General features: G+C 35.7%; 1 protein-coding gene across 7 annotated transcripts in view; it reads right to left on the bottom strand.

The window, feature by feature from the left end:
• Positions 1-15207, bottom strand: part of RELCH (RAB11 binding and LisH domain, coiled-coil and HEAT repeat containing) — a 67799-nt gene that overhangs the window by 32147 nt on the left and 20445 nt on the right. For 6 of the 7 annotated variants that reach the window (XM_065752374.1, XM_065752375.1, XM_065752378.1 and 3 more), the window contains exons 8-11: positions 14808-15116; positions 10728-10803; positions 10280-10375; positions 593-705 (exon numbers count right to left, since the gene is read on the bottom strand). In XM_065752374.1, coding sequence (XP_065608446.1) covers positions 593-705; positions 10280-10375; positions 10728-10803; positions 14808-15116 — 594 coding nt within the window. Of the gene's footprint in view, positions 1-592; positions 706-3021; positions 3087-10279; positions 10376-10727; positions 10804-14807; positions 15117-15207 lie in introns of those variants that run through there. The other variant, XM_065752381.1, reaches the window with a different exon arrangement.

Genomic DNA, 15207 nt, shown 5'->3' with positions numbered 1-15207 from the left:
AACAAAAAAAAATGGAAGAGCTCTACATTGCCAGACATGAAAAACGTTTTTGCGATTAGTAAAGATGACATGCCAGTCAGCATACTGTCTTTCAACCTTAAGGATAATCTTGCCAACACTGGCATAAAATCAGACTTCCTGATTAAAAATAAAAAACAACTATATTTATAAGACACAAAAGAAAGTATTCTTTGTTCCAAAGTCTTAAAGTACAAAAATGCTCCCAACACTTGTGAAAATTAAAATTAAATTAAATAATTGTTTCAGTCAACTGAATTTTTATCACTACCACAGTACTGAACTACTAAACAGAAAAAATACTATTTTTTCAAGCTATTTTCCCACACTACACAAGATAGTTAACTTACAACAATATAGATAGGTTAGATACAGTAAGACAGTGCTTTGATCTCTGTAACTACCATTACTAAGAATTATTTTAAAGCATATTTTAGCAGGGAACATTCTAGATCATCTTTAAGAAAAAGAAACGTCAAACTGCAGCTTAGCGCATTCCTGAGTTTCAGTAACTAGAAAGTACAGGTTATGAAAATGCAAAGTCTTGTCCCGCAATACACAAACGCAAACACACCTTTGCTCATCATCTGGTCGTTTGATCAAATTGAACAGTATGTGTAGAAGCTGATCTCTCTCTTTGGGTTCAGGATGAAGGCAGGCTGTGCACAGTATGAGTGGGATCAGTTCCTAAAAAGTTGCAGGTAGGGGAAAACCAAACAAAGTAAACATGCTTTGGGCATATATATATATTCATTAATGGCAAAAGAAACTAAGACTAATCTAGCCACATAACATCAAAACAGTTAGAGAAGATGTTCTGGAGTCTTGACCTCTTAATAAAGGTGGTCTGAGAAAGTTAAATTTTATTTTCCTGCTAGGAAAGATTTATATATAATCAAGAATTCTGCAAAAAAATTACAATTAACATACATAGGTCACTTTTAACCAAAGTTAGAAGACTATGGTATACATTTCTCCATTACCTAATGAACTGAAGAAAGCTCCACAGACATCTACAGAACAAAGCTAATGTGGAGTTAAAGGCAAAATCACCAGTTAAGCATGTGCATAGTTCTATGCACGAATAAGCACTGAGGAACAAACATTAGTAAAGATTATTGCAGACAAATGTCCCCTATTCTGTGTTGACTGGAAAGTATATAATTAAAGGTATTTCCCTTGTTGTTGTTTTCCCCCTCCCCCCCGATACAGAGGTAAGATCTGAGGCTGAATTTTTTTTCAAAGTAACTCAATTTTCTTATTGAACAAATTACCAATAAAACACAAGTGAAATACTAATTAAAAAGAAAAATAATCTTTTTCCATATATGCCTTCAAACCAAACTGTTATTAATTCCCAGAAGAAAGAAATGTTAGTAAAACATGGACTGGAAGTCCATAACATGGACTATCATGGCCACAGATTTCAAGAGGATTTTATTGTCTTATGGACAGAAACATTGCAATGGGAACTCTTGTGGAAAAGATCAAGAAAAACCAAGATGTCTGCAGAGAAAAAAGGCAAGGATCCAAAAGACTTCCCCCGTGCACACTCTGAGCTACCTTCAACAGACAAGCTTTCTGCAAATTAATAAACAGTGATAAGCAAGGAGGTGACACTGGTAAACACTTATTTAAATCACCAGGAAAAGCTATACAAAGCCTAGAAAAATACATAGTACCTGTAAAAACTTTAAGAAATTCTGCTCGCAGACATTCAAAGGGACCTATTCTTGATGCTCTGGAGAAGTAAGCCTATTAAGCAAGCTCAACTTTCATTTTCCTAAACACCCAGCGCCACGTTTACTATAAACAGAACAATGCTCTGTTTTTGAGTATTGCATTAGATTCCAGTTTTTTTGTCCCCCACTGAAAATAGTCAAGATATATCATAAAGTATATTTCAACACTCTAGGAGATATTTCTGCAACACTTAATGCAACAATGGTGTCGATTAAGGGGATTTACAACAAGACAGAGGAGTGCATGTAGAAATATCACACTGATCACTTGAAAAATCTAGAAGTACAGGAGAAATGAAAAATATATCTGAGCAATTTAGACATTTCTCTTTCCCAGTATTGTACTATGAGCTAGCTTTTGGTTTTGTTTTCATGAGTTTAGATCGGAGTAAAATAACATGATTTGAAAACTTATATTTAAAGCTAAATATTGCAAACATTAGTGCAAAAAGACCTAAACAGCTTTCTTTGAGTGAAAGCTCCCTTCCCTCTAGAATTTGAATGTTAGGTTTTATTCTTTGCATACTTAACACTTGGTATTTGCTCCTGCTTAAAGTTCTGAGAAGGCAGGAATTTTAACCTATTTATATTTTTGTTTTGTACTTCACAGAAGCATTTTTTCACTTGCAAACACTGTTTTAACTCAGAAAGACTCTAAAAAATTAACTCTAAAAAATTACCAAAAAATGCTACTCTGAATACCAGTACTTATAGATAAAGACAAAATCTTTTTTAAAGATGAACTCAGATTGCACTTTCTATATACAAAACGTCATTTCTAATTTCACCATATTGATTATAGCACTTGGAAAACATTTATACAAAAAAATAACTATATTACTCAGCTGATATATCATTTTTTGCAATCTAAGTTCATATCATACTAATAAACTTGCAAGTATTCCTAAATATTTTTATAAAGATTTTATAAAATATTTGAAATAGGATGCATATTGCCATGGTTCTTTTGATTCATCTGTTGAAACCATCGCCCTGACTCCACTTTCCTAGTATGTTTGAGTACCTACTACTCAAAAATCTCAACTACTCACTTAGAATTTCCAATACATTTCATGATTATTATTATATTTTTTTGAAAAGTTTCTTTTCAAATTAAAGGAAGTTAGTAAAGTTGTTGCATTTTCCTTTTCTCTGTTGAATCTGTATGAAGGGAAAATGTTCCTGAATATTAACCTAGATGAAGACTAATGAGTTACCTATTATCATTGACATGGGGGCAAATACAAGGCTGATTCTTTACCTTGCAGAAAGCTGGTTATTATAGCTGATGGAATTAGCTGTTTTTTCTTGTCCATTGGTCATTCTTTCATGCATACTATGGGAGAAGAGAGCGTTCTCTGCATCGTTGCATCAGTGCTGCTACAGTTCCTTCTATTAAGGTGAGCGGAGAAAGAGTGAGAAGACTTGAACAGTGCTTTGTGCTTCCTATATACTTCATGGATGGGAAGATAAAACTGGACAGGAGAGGGACTCACTCTAGGTCAAGAACAAAATTGCTCTCACAGATGGACAAGATAGGCCAAGTTAAATCTTTTGAAGGCTTTACAAAAGGGACAGACAGATTCATGTCACGATATTCAGGATGATTTAGAATACAGTTGTACAAAACCAACTTACTGGCAGGTTCAAGCTCATTCCTTTCTGCTGTTAAGGGCCATTCCTTAGATATATACTTTTTTGATAAATCCCCTATTTTTCACTCCCCAAAACAGTGGAAGAACACTGTAGAAAACTGCATATTTTCTAATAACACAAAAATGGAATTAGCAATCGTCTAATCTAGGAGAGGATTTCCAATGCTGTTTGAAGCATTCTGCCTTCCCTGAGAAGGAGGAGCAGTTGTGCACATAGTTATACATTACAAAGTTAAAATCTCTTCTCCATTTAATTTGAGACTACTCCTAAATGTCCAGTTCATTACCAAAGTCACCATTCCTTTTTGCCTATGATTTAGGAAAACAGTTTTAGTGCCAATAAACAATACCAGAGTGATTTTAAGAACTGAGATTCTGTTTTCTCATTAGGTGCCGAAGAGATTGTCATTATGTCAATCCCAGCATTTGTGACACAACAAAAAAGCCTGGAAATAAAATACTACATGCCGGAGGTCTTACTTCCACTACTGAAAACTTAAGTTTGCATTTGATACAGTTTGTATCTGTGAGATATCCAATTACAGAAGGGAGAGGAACAAAGTTATCTTGTCTTTTACTGGGGAATGAGCCACAGAGAAAAGTCTCCTGCTCTCATTGTTGATATGCCTGTTGGCAAAACTATTATCCAATGAATAAATGCAATCAGCATTAAATGTCAAGATTGGTTACTTTCACAGCTATGAGAAAGCTCCAGAGAGACCTCACCAAAGCTTTCCAGTATCTAAAAACTACCTACAGGAAAACCGGAGGAGGACTCTTTATCAAAGTGCAGCAATAGGACAATGGGAAATTGCCTTAAACTAACAGAGGGGAGATTTAGGTTTGGTTCTTTTTTTTTTTTTTTTTTTTTGAAGAAATACTTTACTCAGAGGGGAGTGCTGCCCAGAGAATCTGTGGATGTCCCGTCCCTAAAGTCACTCAAGGCCAAGTTGGATGGGTCTCCGAGCAGCCTGATTCTGTGGGTGGCAATGCTGCCCACAGCAGAGGGCACTTGAATTGAATAGACTTTATGGTCTCTTCCAACCTAACCCAAACAAAAATTCTATGAATATGTTCTTCTTAATCTCCATTAGTCAATGTTTAAATTGTGAACCAGTGCTACATTAAATGCTTTCCATAACATAACAGCTCGATCCACAGTGTGCCCTTGTGCCCAAGAAGGTTGACGGCATTAAGAAGAACGTGGCCAGCAGGTTGAGGGAGGTGATCCTCCCCCTCTACTCTGCCCTGGTGAGGCCTCCTCCAGCATACCATGTCCAGTTTTGGACTCCTCAGCTCAAGAAAGATAGGGAGTTACTAGACAAGAGAGTCCAGCAGAGGGCCACAGAAATGATGAGGGCCCTGGAGTATCACCCTTATGGGGAGAGTCTGGGAGACTTGGGACTGTTCAGCCTGGAGAAGATTGAGGAGGGATCTTATCAGTACATATAAATGCCTGAAGGGTAGAAGCCAAGTGGATGGGGCGTGGCTGTTTTTGGTGATGCCCAGAGACAGGACAAGGGACAACAGGCACAAACTGGAACACAGGAAACTCCACATGAACATGAAGAAAAATGTTTTTCCTGTGAGGGTGATAGAGCATTGGAACAGCTGCCCAGAGAGCTCTGGAGACTCCTTCTCCGGAGATATTCAAAACCCACCTAGATGTTTTCCTGTGCAACCTACTCTTCGGAATCTCCTTTAGCAGGGGTGATGGACTCTATGAGGTCCCTTTCCAAACCCTACGATTCTGTGATTCTGTCTGTGAAAGACAGTGAAGCAAATGAAATTTTGAATGAAGCAACTGAAACAGCTGCAGGTACTACTGAATAAATAGATACATCCTTGCACAAGAGACTATATAACTCAGAATTCATCCTTTTAGACAGAAAATGAAAAAAAACCCTGTAGGATTAATACATGACTCAGAAATTTGTACTACTTAAAAATAACTAATTCTAATTACAGTTCATGGGATGACACTATTCCAGGATTGAAACTAAGACTTCCATGGATCTCCAAAGGATGCTGTTACATAAGAATCAATGCAGATATAACCATACTAAAAAAAAAACAAAAAAAAACCCAGCACAACTGTGCTTCTTTGTTTATAACTGCTTTTTTAAAAGGTTGCATACTGTAAAAATAGTAGTAACTGGCAATTCAAGTCAGAACATTAAATACAAATGCTTGAATCCATTAATTGTGTATATTTCATTCAAGGACATAGTGCTGAAAGACTAGAGATGAAGAGGATACTTGGCAATCTTCAGCTATTTAATTCTAAGAAGACTACCTCACCAATTCATACCCTGAGATGGGAACTAAAGAGGCAAAGTGACTGCCTCTCTTTTATTTGGAGAGAAGAAAGTGAAAAACAAAATACATATATGGGAAAGAACCAGCAAACAGGCTCAGGCCAGCAGAAGAAAGAATGTATAAAAGCACCATCTAAGAGCCTACCTCAGCCTATGCTGTACTAAGCATTAGAAAAATTCATTGCTCATTAATTTTTTCTCTTCTCTTTTATTACATTTCTTTATCCCAACCCTGTTATAATTCTCCCCTAAAATAGAAAGTTGTTTGAAAGTGAATGATGGCTGACAGTTTTCATGCCTGGGAATTCAAACTTCTATACATTTATCAATACACAATCATAACAGTCATTACTGTTAAAAATCAGCACAATGATGTCTTAAGAGACAAATATCTATAATACCTTTCAAAAGAAAAAAGGTACCTCAGTAATGTCTGCATACAGTTACTATATGCTCATGAAAACAACTTGAGATCCACAGCATTACTTTCTTCTTGCAATGAATGGCAAAGTTTGCAGATTCAGCATTACCTTTTCCTTCAATTTCGCAAACAGCACAACTATGCTCTTAGTACATTCAACTCTACACAAATAGAAATTTCCCAATACAAAAAAAAAATTAGTGGAGGACATTCAGTAAGCTATTACTGTTATCAACTTGCTAAGTTTGCATTACACAAATGAAAGCTTACAAGTTAGACAAACTAACCTTGAAATAAGTGAACTGAAGGATAAGAATAGTCATGGAAGAATGTTCCTTAAGAACAAGATCTCCCAATACTAAACCTAAAACTTCACCATGGCCTAAATTCTGCTCAAAGGCTACATACTGCAGAACAGAGAAGTTAAATATACAAGCAAGGTACTTCCCATCACATGAGAGAAAGACATCGATTCTTACATCTCATTCAGGTTGACAGATCAATTAAGGACTGATCATTATTTGTGGATGTGAACTGCAAATAATTATTTACTGTAAAAAATAATTAACTTTAAAAAACTAAATGACAGCTTTTATCTAAAATTAAGACAAAGGAATCTTTTTAAGTTACAGCTCCAGACAAACACAAACAAGGTGATCATTTGATTTTAAATGTACTTTTGTTTTAAGTGGCAAACGCATTTCAGGACTGAGATTCTAATGCAGATGAAATTTTATTAACTCAAGCTGCTCATCTGCAAGAAGCATTACTGCAAACTACATACCCAGAGGTTTTTTTTGAAGTTTTTTTTTTTTTCATTCCATTAACTTTTGGCTTGCAATATATCCATTACAGGTGAATGCACATATAGATTTAAACGCACACTCATTTTCCAGCAGTTACGATAAAGTGTAATTTGGATTTTAGGGGATAAATTTAAAACTAAGCTTTATGTTGACACCTGGAATTTTCATTGCCTTCATTATGTGTTATTGATTTTACCTAGTTGAACTGGTCTTTCAGAAACAACTAAAATCATTTCCATAGCCACCTTGTTTACTACTATGTTTTTACTGCTTTCTGATCTTTCATCAGAACCTAAACCACCAACATCAAATAACAACCAGAGCAGTACCAATACAAAGAATAAGTCATTTCAGAAATGTGCCAGCTGTTCTGACACTAAGTAGTTGCTCAGATGTCAACTATCACATTTACTGGACCACTTACTACCAAATCAGGAAGGTTGCCACTGACTTCTATGAGTGTGAAAACAATTGGTGAAATGGTCTCTAAATCTCTGGTTAGGGACAAGACCTATTAAGAGATCGTCATCCTCCACAAAACAGTTTCTTCAAAAAGGAAATAGACAACACAGCATGTTTAGCTTCAGATTTTGTAGTCAATCTGATGTGATGAATACTTAAGGAACAAAGATGAGGGGAGACCTCAGAGATTCATCACAAAACTATGTTTAATTATCACATTCAACACACCAACAGTGTAAGATCTTAAATATCACCACTATATAATTTTAGCACAGCCTGGTGATCACTTATGAAGTATATTGCTCAAATTGAGGATTTTTAGTACTTTTAAAAAACAATTATCTATAAAATTCTGCTAAGAATCTTTAACAGTAATACTGCTTAGATAAGATCCAAAACAGTACCTTGTTGAAGAGAGCTTAGTTCTTAATTTGGCTTTTCATAATGCTAAGGTTCAAAAATACTAACAGATGGTCTACCCAAAAAGTCCTTCAAATTCTGTAACTACGCCTAAAGGAACATTATAATAGTTATACTGATGAGTAGTAACTAAGCATAACTATTTTTGAAGAAAATTTCAATTCTCAGAACATTAAGCATCCCATGCAATCCAGTTACAAAATCCTCAATTATGAGATCTTCAATCAAATTGAAACAGATGATTCATTTAAGGCAAAAATATATGTAATCAAACACATTTCAATTGTAACTAAAAGATCATGGAAATATTAAGCATACTGCACACATTATGCTACAAGCTGTAATAAGCCAAAATACCACATCCTGCCAAGCACAGGGAAGGAAAGGAGTAATTAAGAAATCAGAAATTAGGCACTGATCCTAGAACATTCATAGAATTATTTCTGGAAGACTACTAACAAAATCTTTACCATGAAAAGTAAACAAAAGTCCTGCTGCACGCACCCCCTCCAAAAGACCGTCATACAGTTTATATTCCATGACACCTTCAAATACAGTACACATCTGTAATCAAAGTGTGGTGCAGGTCAAATTGATCATATCAACCACTAATGATTCCTTGTATGTTACTAAATTTTACATTGTAGGATCAGTACAAATTTCTAAAGGAGTTAAGCCTTAAAACAAACTTATGCAATATGCCCTACTAAATGTACCGTACTGTAGGTCCCCTCAACAAGGACTGAAACTTATTCAACAAAATGGTCATTATGGTTTTCTCCTTTGCTGTAATTGCATCCTTAAAATAGAGATCTCTTAGACTTTTCATCAGCGCTGACTCCTGGAATGATGAGGGCAGTTGATGATGATGTTTTTAGTTTGCTTTGTGGTGCTGCAGCTTATTGCTGGTGCTGTGCTTGGAGGCTGCACTGTATTGGAGGATCCTCTTGTTCCCCTAAGCAGCTCTAGATAATACTGCATCAGCCCATTTAACAATAAAATAACTCATTTTGTGTTCAAGTTCACTTCAAACATACTATGTGACTTCTCACTGCTGTCAAGCAAATATATATGCTAAATGGGCTAAGAATGATTAAAGATGCTTCTGTTTTTCTGTTTAGTAAGTACTTTTCTTGACAGTAGACTTGAAGCCTCATGGTTTTCTTGTAAGAGATGTTTGGTGTTTTTTGTTGTTGTTGTTGTTCAGACAGAGGAAAAGGACCTTAGTTCTACTTGATGAGCCTGAACAGTCAATATTCAAGGTTTTAACACACAAAATTGTATCCAGTTTTCAAATCCAATCCAGCAGCATCTTCCTTTGATATAGACTGGTTGCTTTTATTTTATTTTTTTATTTTCTCCTCAGCCAGAGTTGCATCTAAATGCCTTTTGCAACATTGTTGGCACCTCTAATGAATGTGGCAATGCGTAGATTAAATGTTAAATCTGTGAGCTTTTAGGTTTATCTGAGTTAATGGATACCTAAGCAGAAGCCCACAAAAATTGTCTGCAAAATAACAGCTTGAAGTGTCACACGTGTGACATACGCATGCCACGCTGCCCAGGAGGGTTGTGTAGTCTCCTTCTCTGGAGATTTTCAAGACCCCCCTGGACACCTACCTGAGTGAACTGGTGTGGAGTGCTGCTTTGGCAGGGGAGTTGGACTCAATGATCTCTAGAGGTCCCTTCCAACCCCTACGATTCTGTGATTCTGTGACAATATGCTATTTTAGTCCCCTTCTTTGGGATTAAGTATAGGGCAGCTGAACTTCTGCTTAATTTCTTTTTACATGCTTTTAATAGCATGCAATACTTACAGCAAAGTGTAACCAGCATTCTTTTTTCCCCATCCTCAATCACCACCTTCCTTCTACGTTACACAGTGTGAATAACTATATGGAACACTAACTTCATTTAGTATCAAAACAAACATCACATTTTCTTATTTAATTTCATTATGAATTTAAGGCAAATGTATGAATAAGATCAGGTATTTTCTTATGAAGAGGTGCTTTTGATGAACATTGTCTTGGCTGATATATGGATCTTCAAGAAAAAGACTAATTTTTTAAAAGTACATTGCGCTGCAAAATAATCTTCTGAGTAAATAAACTCAATTTAATTTTTGAACTTATATCCTCTGTTCTTTGTCACACACGTGAGCCAGAATCTTCTCTAACAAAAATACTTGTGCTACCACAAACAGATGGACCTACAGTAAGAGTTAGTCTCGCTGAATGCTAATGGGTGCCTTAAGCAAAAGAAGAAATGCTAGGATACCATGCAGGTTTACTGAACTCACCTGACAGAGGTGTAAAACCATTCTCTAGAAGTAGAGACGCATGCACAAAAGTGAGAACATGATTGCAAGTAACATCCTTCAAAATGAAGAAAGCACCCTGGTTAAAATAAAAAGCAAAATTCCCGGGTTGCTCACCTCTCTCTTTGCAAGCAGCACATTGGGAACAATATGGGGCAAGCAGCGTCCCAACATTAGCATGACACTTCTTTCACTGTCTGCAATTCGAGATACCTAGAAAATCAAGTATATTTACATAGTTTAAAATGATGCACAGGAATAGAAAAACATCCTTTTTGATGGGTTACTCATAGCACCTTGTAAGCTTGGGTTTGGTAACTGATGGGCATGATTCAAATCATGAGTCCACTTGTTTAAACTCAAAATTTCCCAGTAATTATGTAGCTAAAACTAGGCAACATATTTTAGCTAAAATACTTCCTTCTTAATTTTCAGGCCCATAAAGTTATCTTTCCATTTACCTTAATAAGTCTTGAAACAAAACAATTGTTGGTTTAACTACTGCTATCATACAGAATAATACAGAATAAAGTATCTCCTAGTCTATGCCAACTGGGAAACGTACCTCTGATCCCAAACGACTGTCTGCTGACATCCGACAGAAAGACAGTAGTGCTTGATGGAAAGCTGGTGACAATTTCCTGAAATATCATCAGAAAGGGAGGGTGAGGGAAAACACAGATTAGAAAGGTAATGACTTCCATTCTGGTTCAGCCAGCTACATAAAATAACATTCAACAGCATGTTTTCAGTGGAGCAGAATTATTTTAAACTATCATGCAATGTTATGATTTTTAGCTTGTAACAAGAAAACAAGAGATGTCCTAATTAACAAGTCACTTTCATTTCCTAAAAATGTAATATTTTTTCAAACTGCTTCACAGACAAAAATAGGACCAAAGCTTAAAGAAAAGGAAGTTTTAGCAATACAAGAGGAAGCATACCCATTTGCTAACTGAAGAAAAAAATACTGCAAGCAAACAGCAGTTTTTGCTCAGTGCTATGATTTTGTACATTGGATGAAAATGTTTGAGTAGTCCATCGTTTACAAGTTTCAGCATTAAATTCAGACTGAACTGCCACTCTAGAATTGAAGTGTTGGATTCAGATGGATAGTGAAATCCCACCTTAATTTCCTGATGTGTTTCTCTAGAATTACCACATCATGGTCATGCACAGTACCAGCAAACACAGTCCAGCTACTCAAAGCCTCAAGTATAAACATTGAACTCTGATAAGAGTCCCAGGACTATTTTGTCAAAAGAGGATAATTTTGGCAGAAAGGATCTCAGAAAACTATTACTGATCGTTACATAGAACAGGCAAACATTGGTAGCAGCATCCTTTATCTCTGTATTTATGCCTTTATCTCTGTATTCAGGTGCTAATCTAACTGCTTCATCCGCTATGCTTCAAGATAGAAGGAGCATTCGTCTTCAAAGCAGAGGGCAATTCCTTTTTCTTATGTGGAAAATACTTGTTTTAACACTTCAACTCTTAAAACTGCTATTTTGAGAGCATAAGTGAACAAAAGCCTACACGTGTGATTGTACATGTATGGACATAAGTATTGTCACTCAATGGGTTGAAAAGTTATGTTATCCACAGGAAACACATACAGATCTCTAACCAATGAAAGAAAAACATCAAACACCAATGTTAAGAATCTAATTCCTTACTTGAAACTGTTTAATCTAAACCAGAAGGATTTAGATAAATATAGCAGAATAGTCTTCTGACTCTGCTTACATAATATTATAAAAATTAAATTTTAATGAAATCAGTTTATTTTAATTCAAATCAGCTTCATTTTCTGGAAGAGTTCTCTTAAAAAATAATAGAAGATCCAGAAGGTAGTGAGTTTAAAAGGACTCGGTTTAATATTATGCTAGCTCTTACTGCATAAAAACATTATCAAATCCCACATTTGCAGATGCTACTCAAGCCTTCATGTACACTGGAAGAAATGTTGCAAAGCAGTACTGTAATATTAACAGAATCAAAGGCAACCTTTGTCTTGGCTGTTTATTTTTGTTTTATCTTGGCACTCCACACAATGTCAAATTCTCATCCACCTGAAACTTTAATTAAAACACTCACATTAGGGTAAAGTTCTGTCCTTGTTTTGCAGAGAAAGAAAATCGAGTGCAACTACATGTCACTTGAACTTCCCTAGGGGTTAATTAACAGCAAGCTCTGGGCAACGTAGATTCCATGAACCCTACTGCCTCCATTTACATTCTAGAAAGCTTCTTCTTGATGTCATCTAATAAAGCTTCTCACAGAAACTATGAAAAAGCCAGGCTGCTTGCACCAAGTCAGTAGAAAGCCTTTTCAAGGACCAACAGATGCCAGTAACAAAGACGTTCAAATATAAGAAAGCACAATGAAGACAAAACGTAAGCACTACCCTTTCCCCTACATCACCAGGAGAAAAGAGTCAATTTGCCAAAAAAAATTTAGGCCTGACTGCTACAGAAAACACCTTGTACTACTCTACTATACAGAAAACACTTTGTATTTGGTTCAAATTACCAAACACCTAAAATGAGTTGAATAAACATATGCGATGGAGTCTATTTAAACTTCTGCTAGTGCTTTCTCCTGCAATCTGTTACACAAGGCACTTTTCCAAGGATCCCCCAGGCCCTCATTTTTGGGCATGAACGTACACCTGTTCCTACTGCAGTCACACCAAGCAGGCTCACTTGCGTTTTCCCATATTCTTTTCCCATCTGGTCAAGACTTCTGCCAAGAATCCATCTTCTAGCTACAGCAGTAACTGTCTTGTCTTTGAGAACTGAGTCCTAGCTTTTAATGCAGCTTTTTAACACCTCTTGAATAAACTGTGGTAATTGTTTTCTTCAAATAACTGCCTTAGACTGAACGAAACAGATATGCAGTACTTAAGTATCTTGAGATCTGTGGGAGAAGCAGCATTGTTTAAGAAATAATATAATTATTTCATGAAGTCATTCAGAGATATGAGTCTATAAAACACTATCTAATATTTCTTCCATTGATCCTTCACTGATATGTAAGATAGGAAATTTGGTATCAAAATAGCAACATATTACATACACATTACTTATTTCTGTAGCAAATGCTGTATCAGTGGATCTCTAAAGTTAATGGAGTCAGTAGAGTCTGAAGGTTTTATTCAATGTAGATGTTTTTCTAACAAAATGCTGTAGCAGCCGTAATTCACTGCATGTGGACTTGTGAGCCAGCAAAACAAATTAATTTTGTTATTCAAGAAACTTGTCATATGTTCCTCTGGAATTCCTTCCTTATTCATTAATCTCATCGTATTGTATTTTAATACCCATGCTTTACTATCTCCAAACCATCAATCTACTATTTGTCTTAATTCCTCCCAGCACTCCCAATTACTCTGAACAAAAGAGAGGCTTGCAAGGCACAGTGAAAGCAAGCATGCAAATTTATAGTCATAAGTGTATGACAAGTATAAATTTTGATTATTACTCTGCCTCAATGTTCAGCTGGAATATGAAAAAAATATAAAAATCAAACAAATCCTGAAGGTTTAAATGGAACCACTGAAAATTTTTCATATAAGTCTCAACTGAGTTCTACTTTCTTACTAAGCACTAACTTCATCTGTTCTAATTGAACTAGTCAGAAGTAACACTCTAACCTACTGTATTTAGAAATTAAATAACTTTCATGCTGCTCTACTCTAAAAACAACACTTTCATCTCCTAGAATTAATATGAGAATTTACAAGACGCTTAGGATTTGCAAGCAAAGTTAATTACTAGCAAGGGTAACTGCTTTCCATTTATTTATTTATTTTTGAGGGGAGTGAACAGGGGAGGTAATTTTCAGCTCCTATTCTTTTTTTTTAAATCTGCGCAGAATACCACACATTCATTTCTGCTTGGTATCACTTTCCTATGCATGCTCTCAGTTGTACATACCTTACTATCTCAGTGGCCCACTTAACTCCTAATAGCACACAGTTGATTGTCTGTTACTTCCCCTCTTCACTGTAATGCTTAAAAAGCTTGCATATGTTGGGGAGAGACTTTCCCAGCAACGCTCAAATGCACAGACTCATAGTTTTCAAGTAATAACATAAAAACATTCTTTTAATTAAAAGAATCATAGTTACCTAATGAAGGCTAGCCTCAAATTCAAACCTCAAAAAGGAGAGAGATATTAATTGATACCATTTATTGTTAAAAAAAATTCTAATTTTTTAAGTAACCTAGGAAAATAACTATTAGACCTTCATCTCCAGACAGAAAAACTAACATTTTTCCAACAACTCTTCAAGTGAAATAGAAGAGATTTTATTTCAAAATTAAAGTGTAACAGAGAATGCAAATAACCTGTTTTCTCATTCATCGTTTTTATTTTGGCTTTTTATTTTTGACACAAGGATTATAGCAAGTTTCAGAAACAAGTAGGAGGTAAAAAGAAGCCATTACAGTTGATGCTAAAAATTCTCTTCCCTCAGTAGGAACACTACATGAAAGTATCATCAGTGATCAATAAAGGCATGGTAAGCCTTTCATTTGTATTCAAAACACAAATGACTTACGCCTGTTGCAAGGCTGTGTTAGAAAAACATCTATACACTTCTTAATTAAAACACTTCATTTTAAAACTAATCACTCACCTATTCGGTTTATCAAAGTGTACTGCAGTTTTAGTTGATGGAGCACAAGAGGACACTTTCTCTGTGTCTTTACAGGGCACAGAATTTAGTGTATCATCTTTAGAAGTCCTTGAATCATGTTCAGCTGATGAAGAAAGGCTTTTTTCCTCAGTGCTTCCAAGTTTATTGTTGTTCTCAGAACTCTTGATATCCAAGTACCGTCCATTGTCCTCTGAGACTGTGTGAGGCACTTGCTTTAAGGAAGGATGGGGAGCTACACCATAAACTGTAGACACAGCAAAGTTTTCATTCTTGAGGAAATCTATTTCACTGAAAAAGTTCAAACCAAGATTGAAATATTTTTGTTACTTTCTTGAGAAGGTTGCTAGAATCACAATGCAAGTGCAGAAATAAGGACAAC

This window comes from Cyrtonyx montezumae, unplaced genomic scaffold (genome assembly GCF_038088225.1).
Source record: "Cyrtonyx montezumae isolate F1298 unplaced genomic scaffold, pur_monq_1.0 scaffold_8, whole genome shotgun sequence".
NCBI classification, from domain to species: domain Eukaryota; kingdom Metazoa; phylum Chordata; class Aves; order Galliformes; family Odontophoridae; genus Cyrtonyx; species Cyrtonyx montezumae.
Note: the sequence above shows the minus strand (reverse complement) of the source record. Positions and strands in the feature narration are given on the sequence as shown.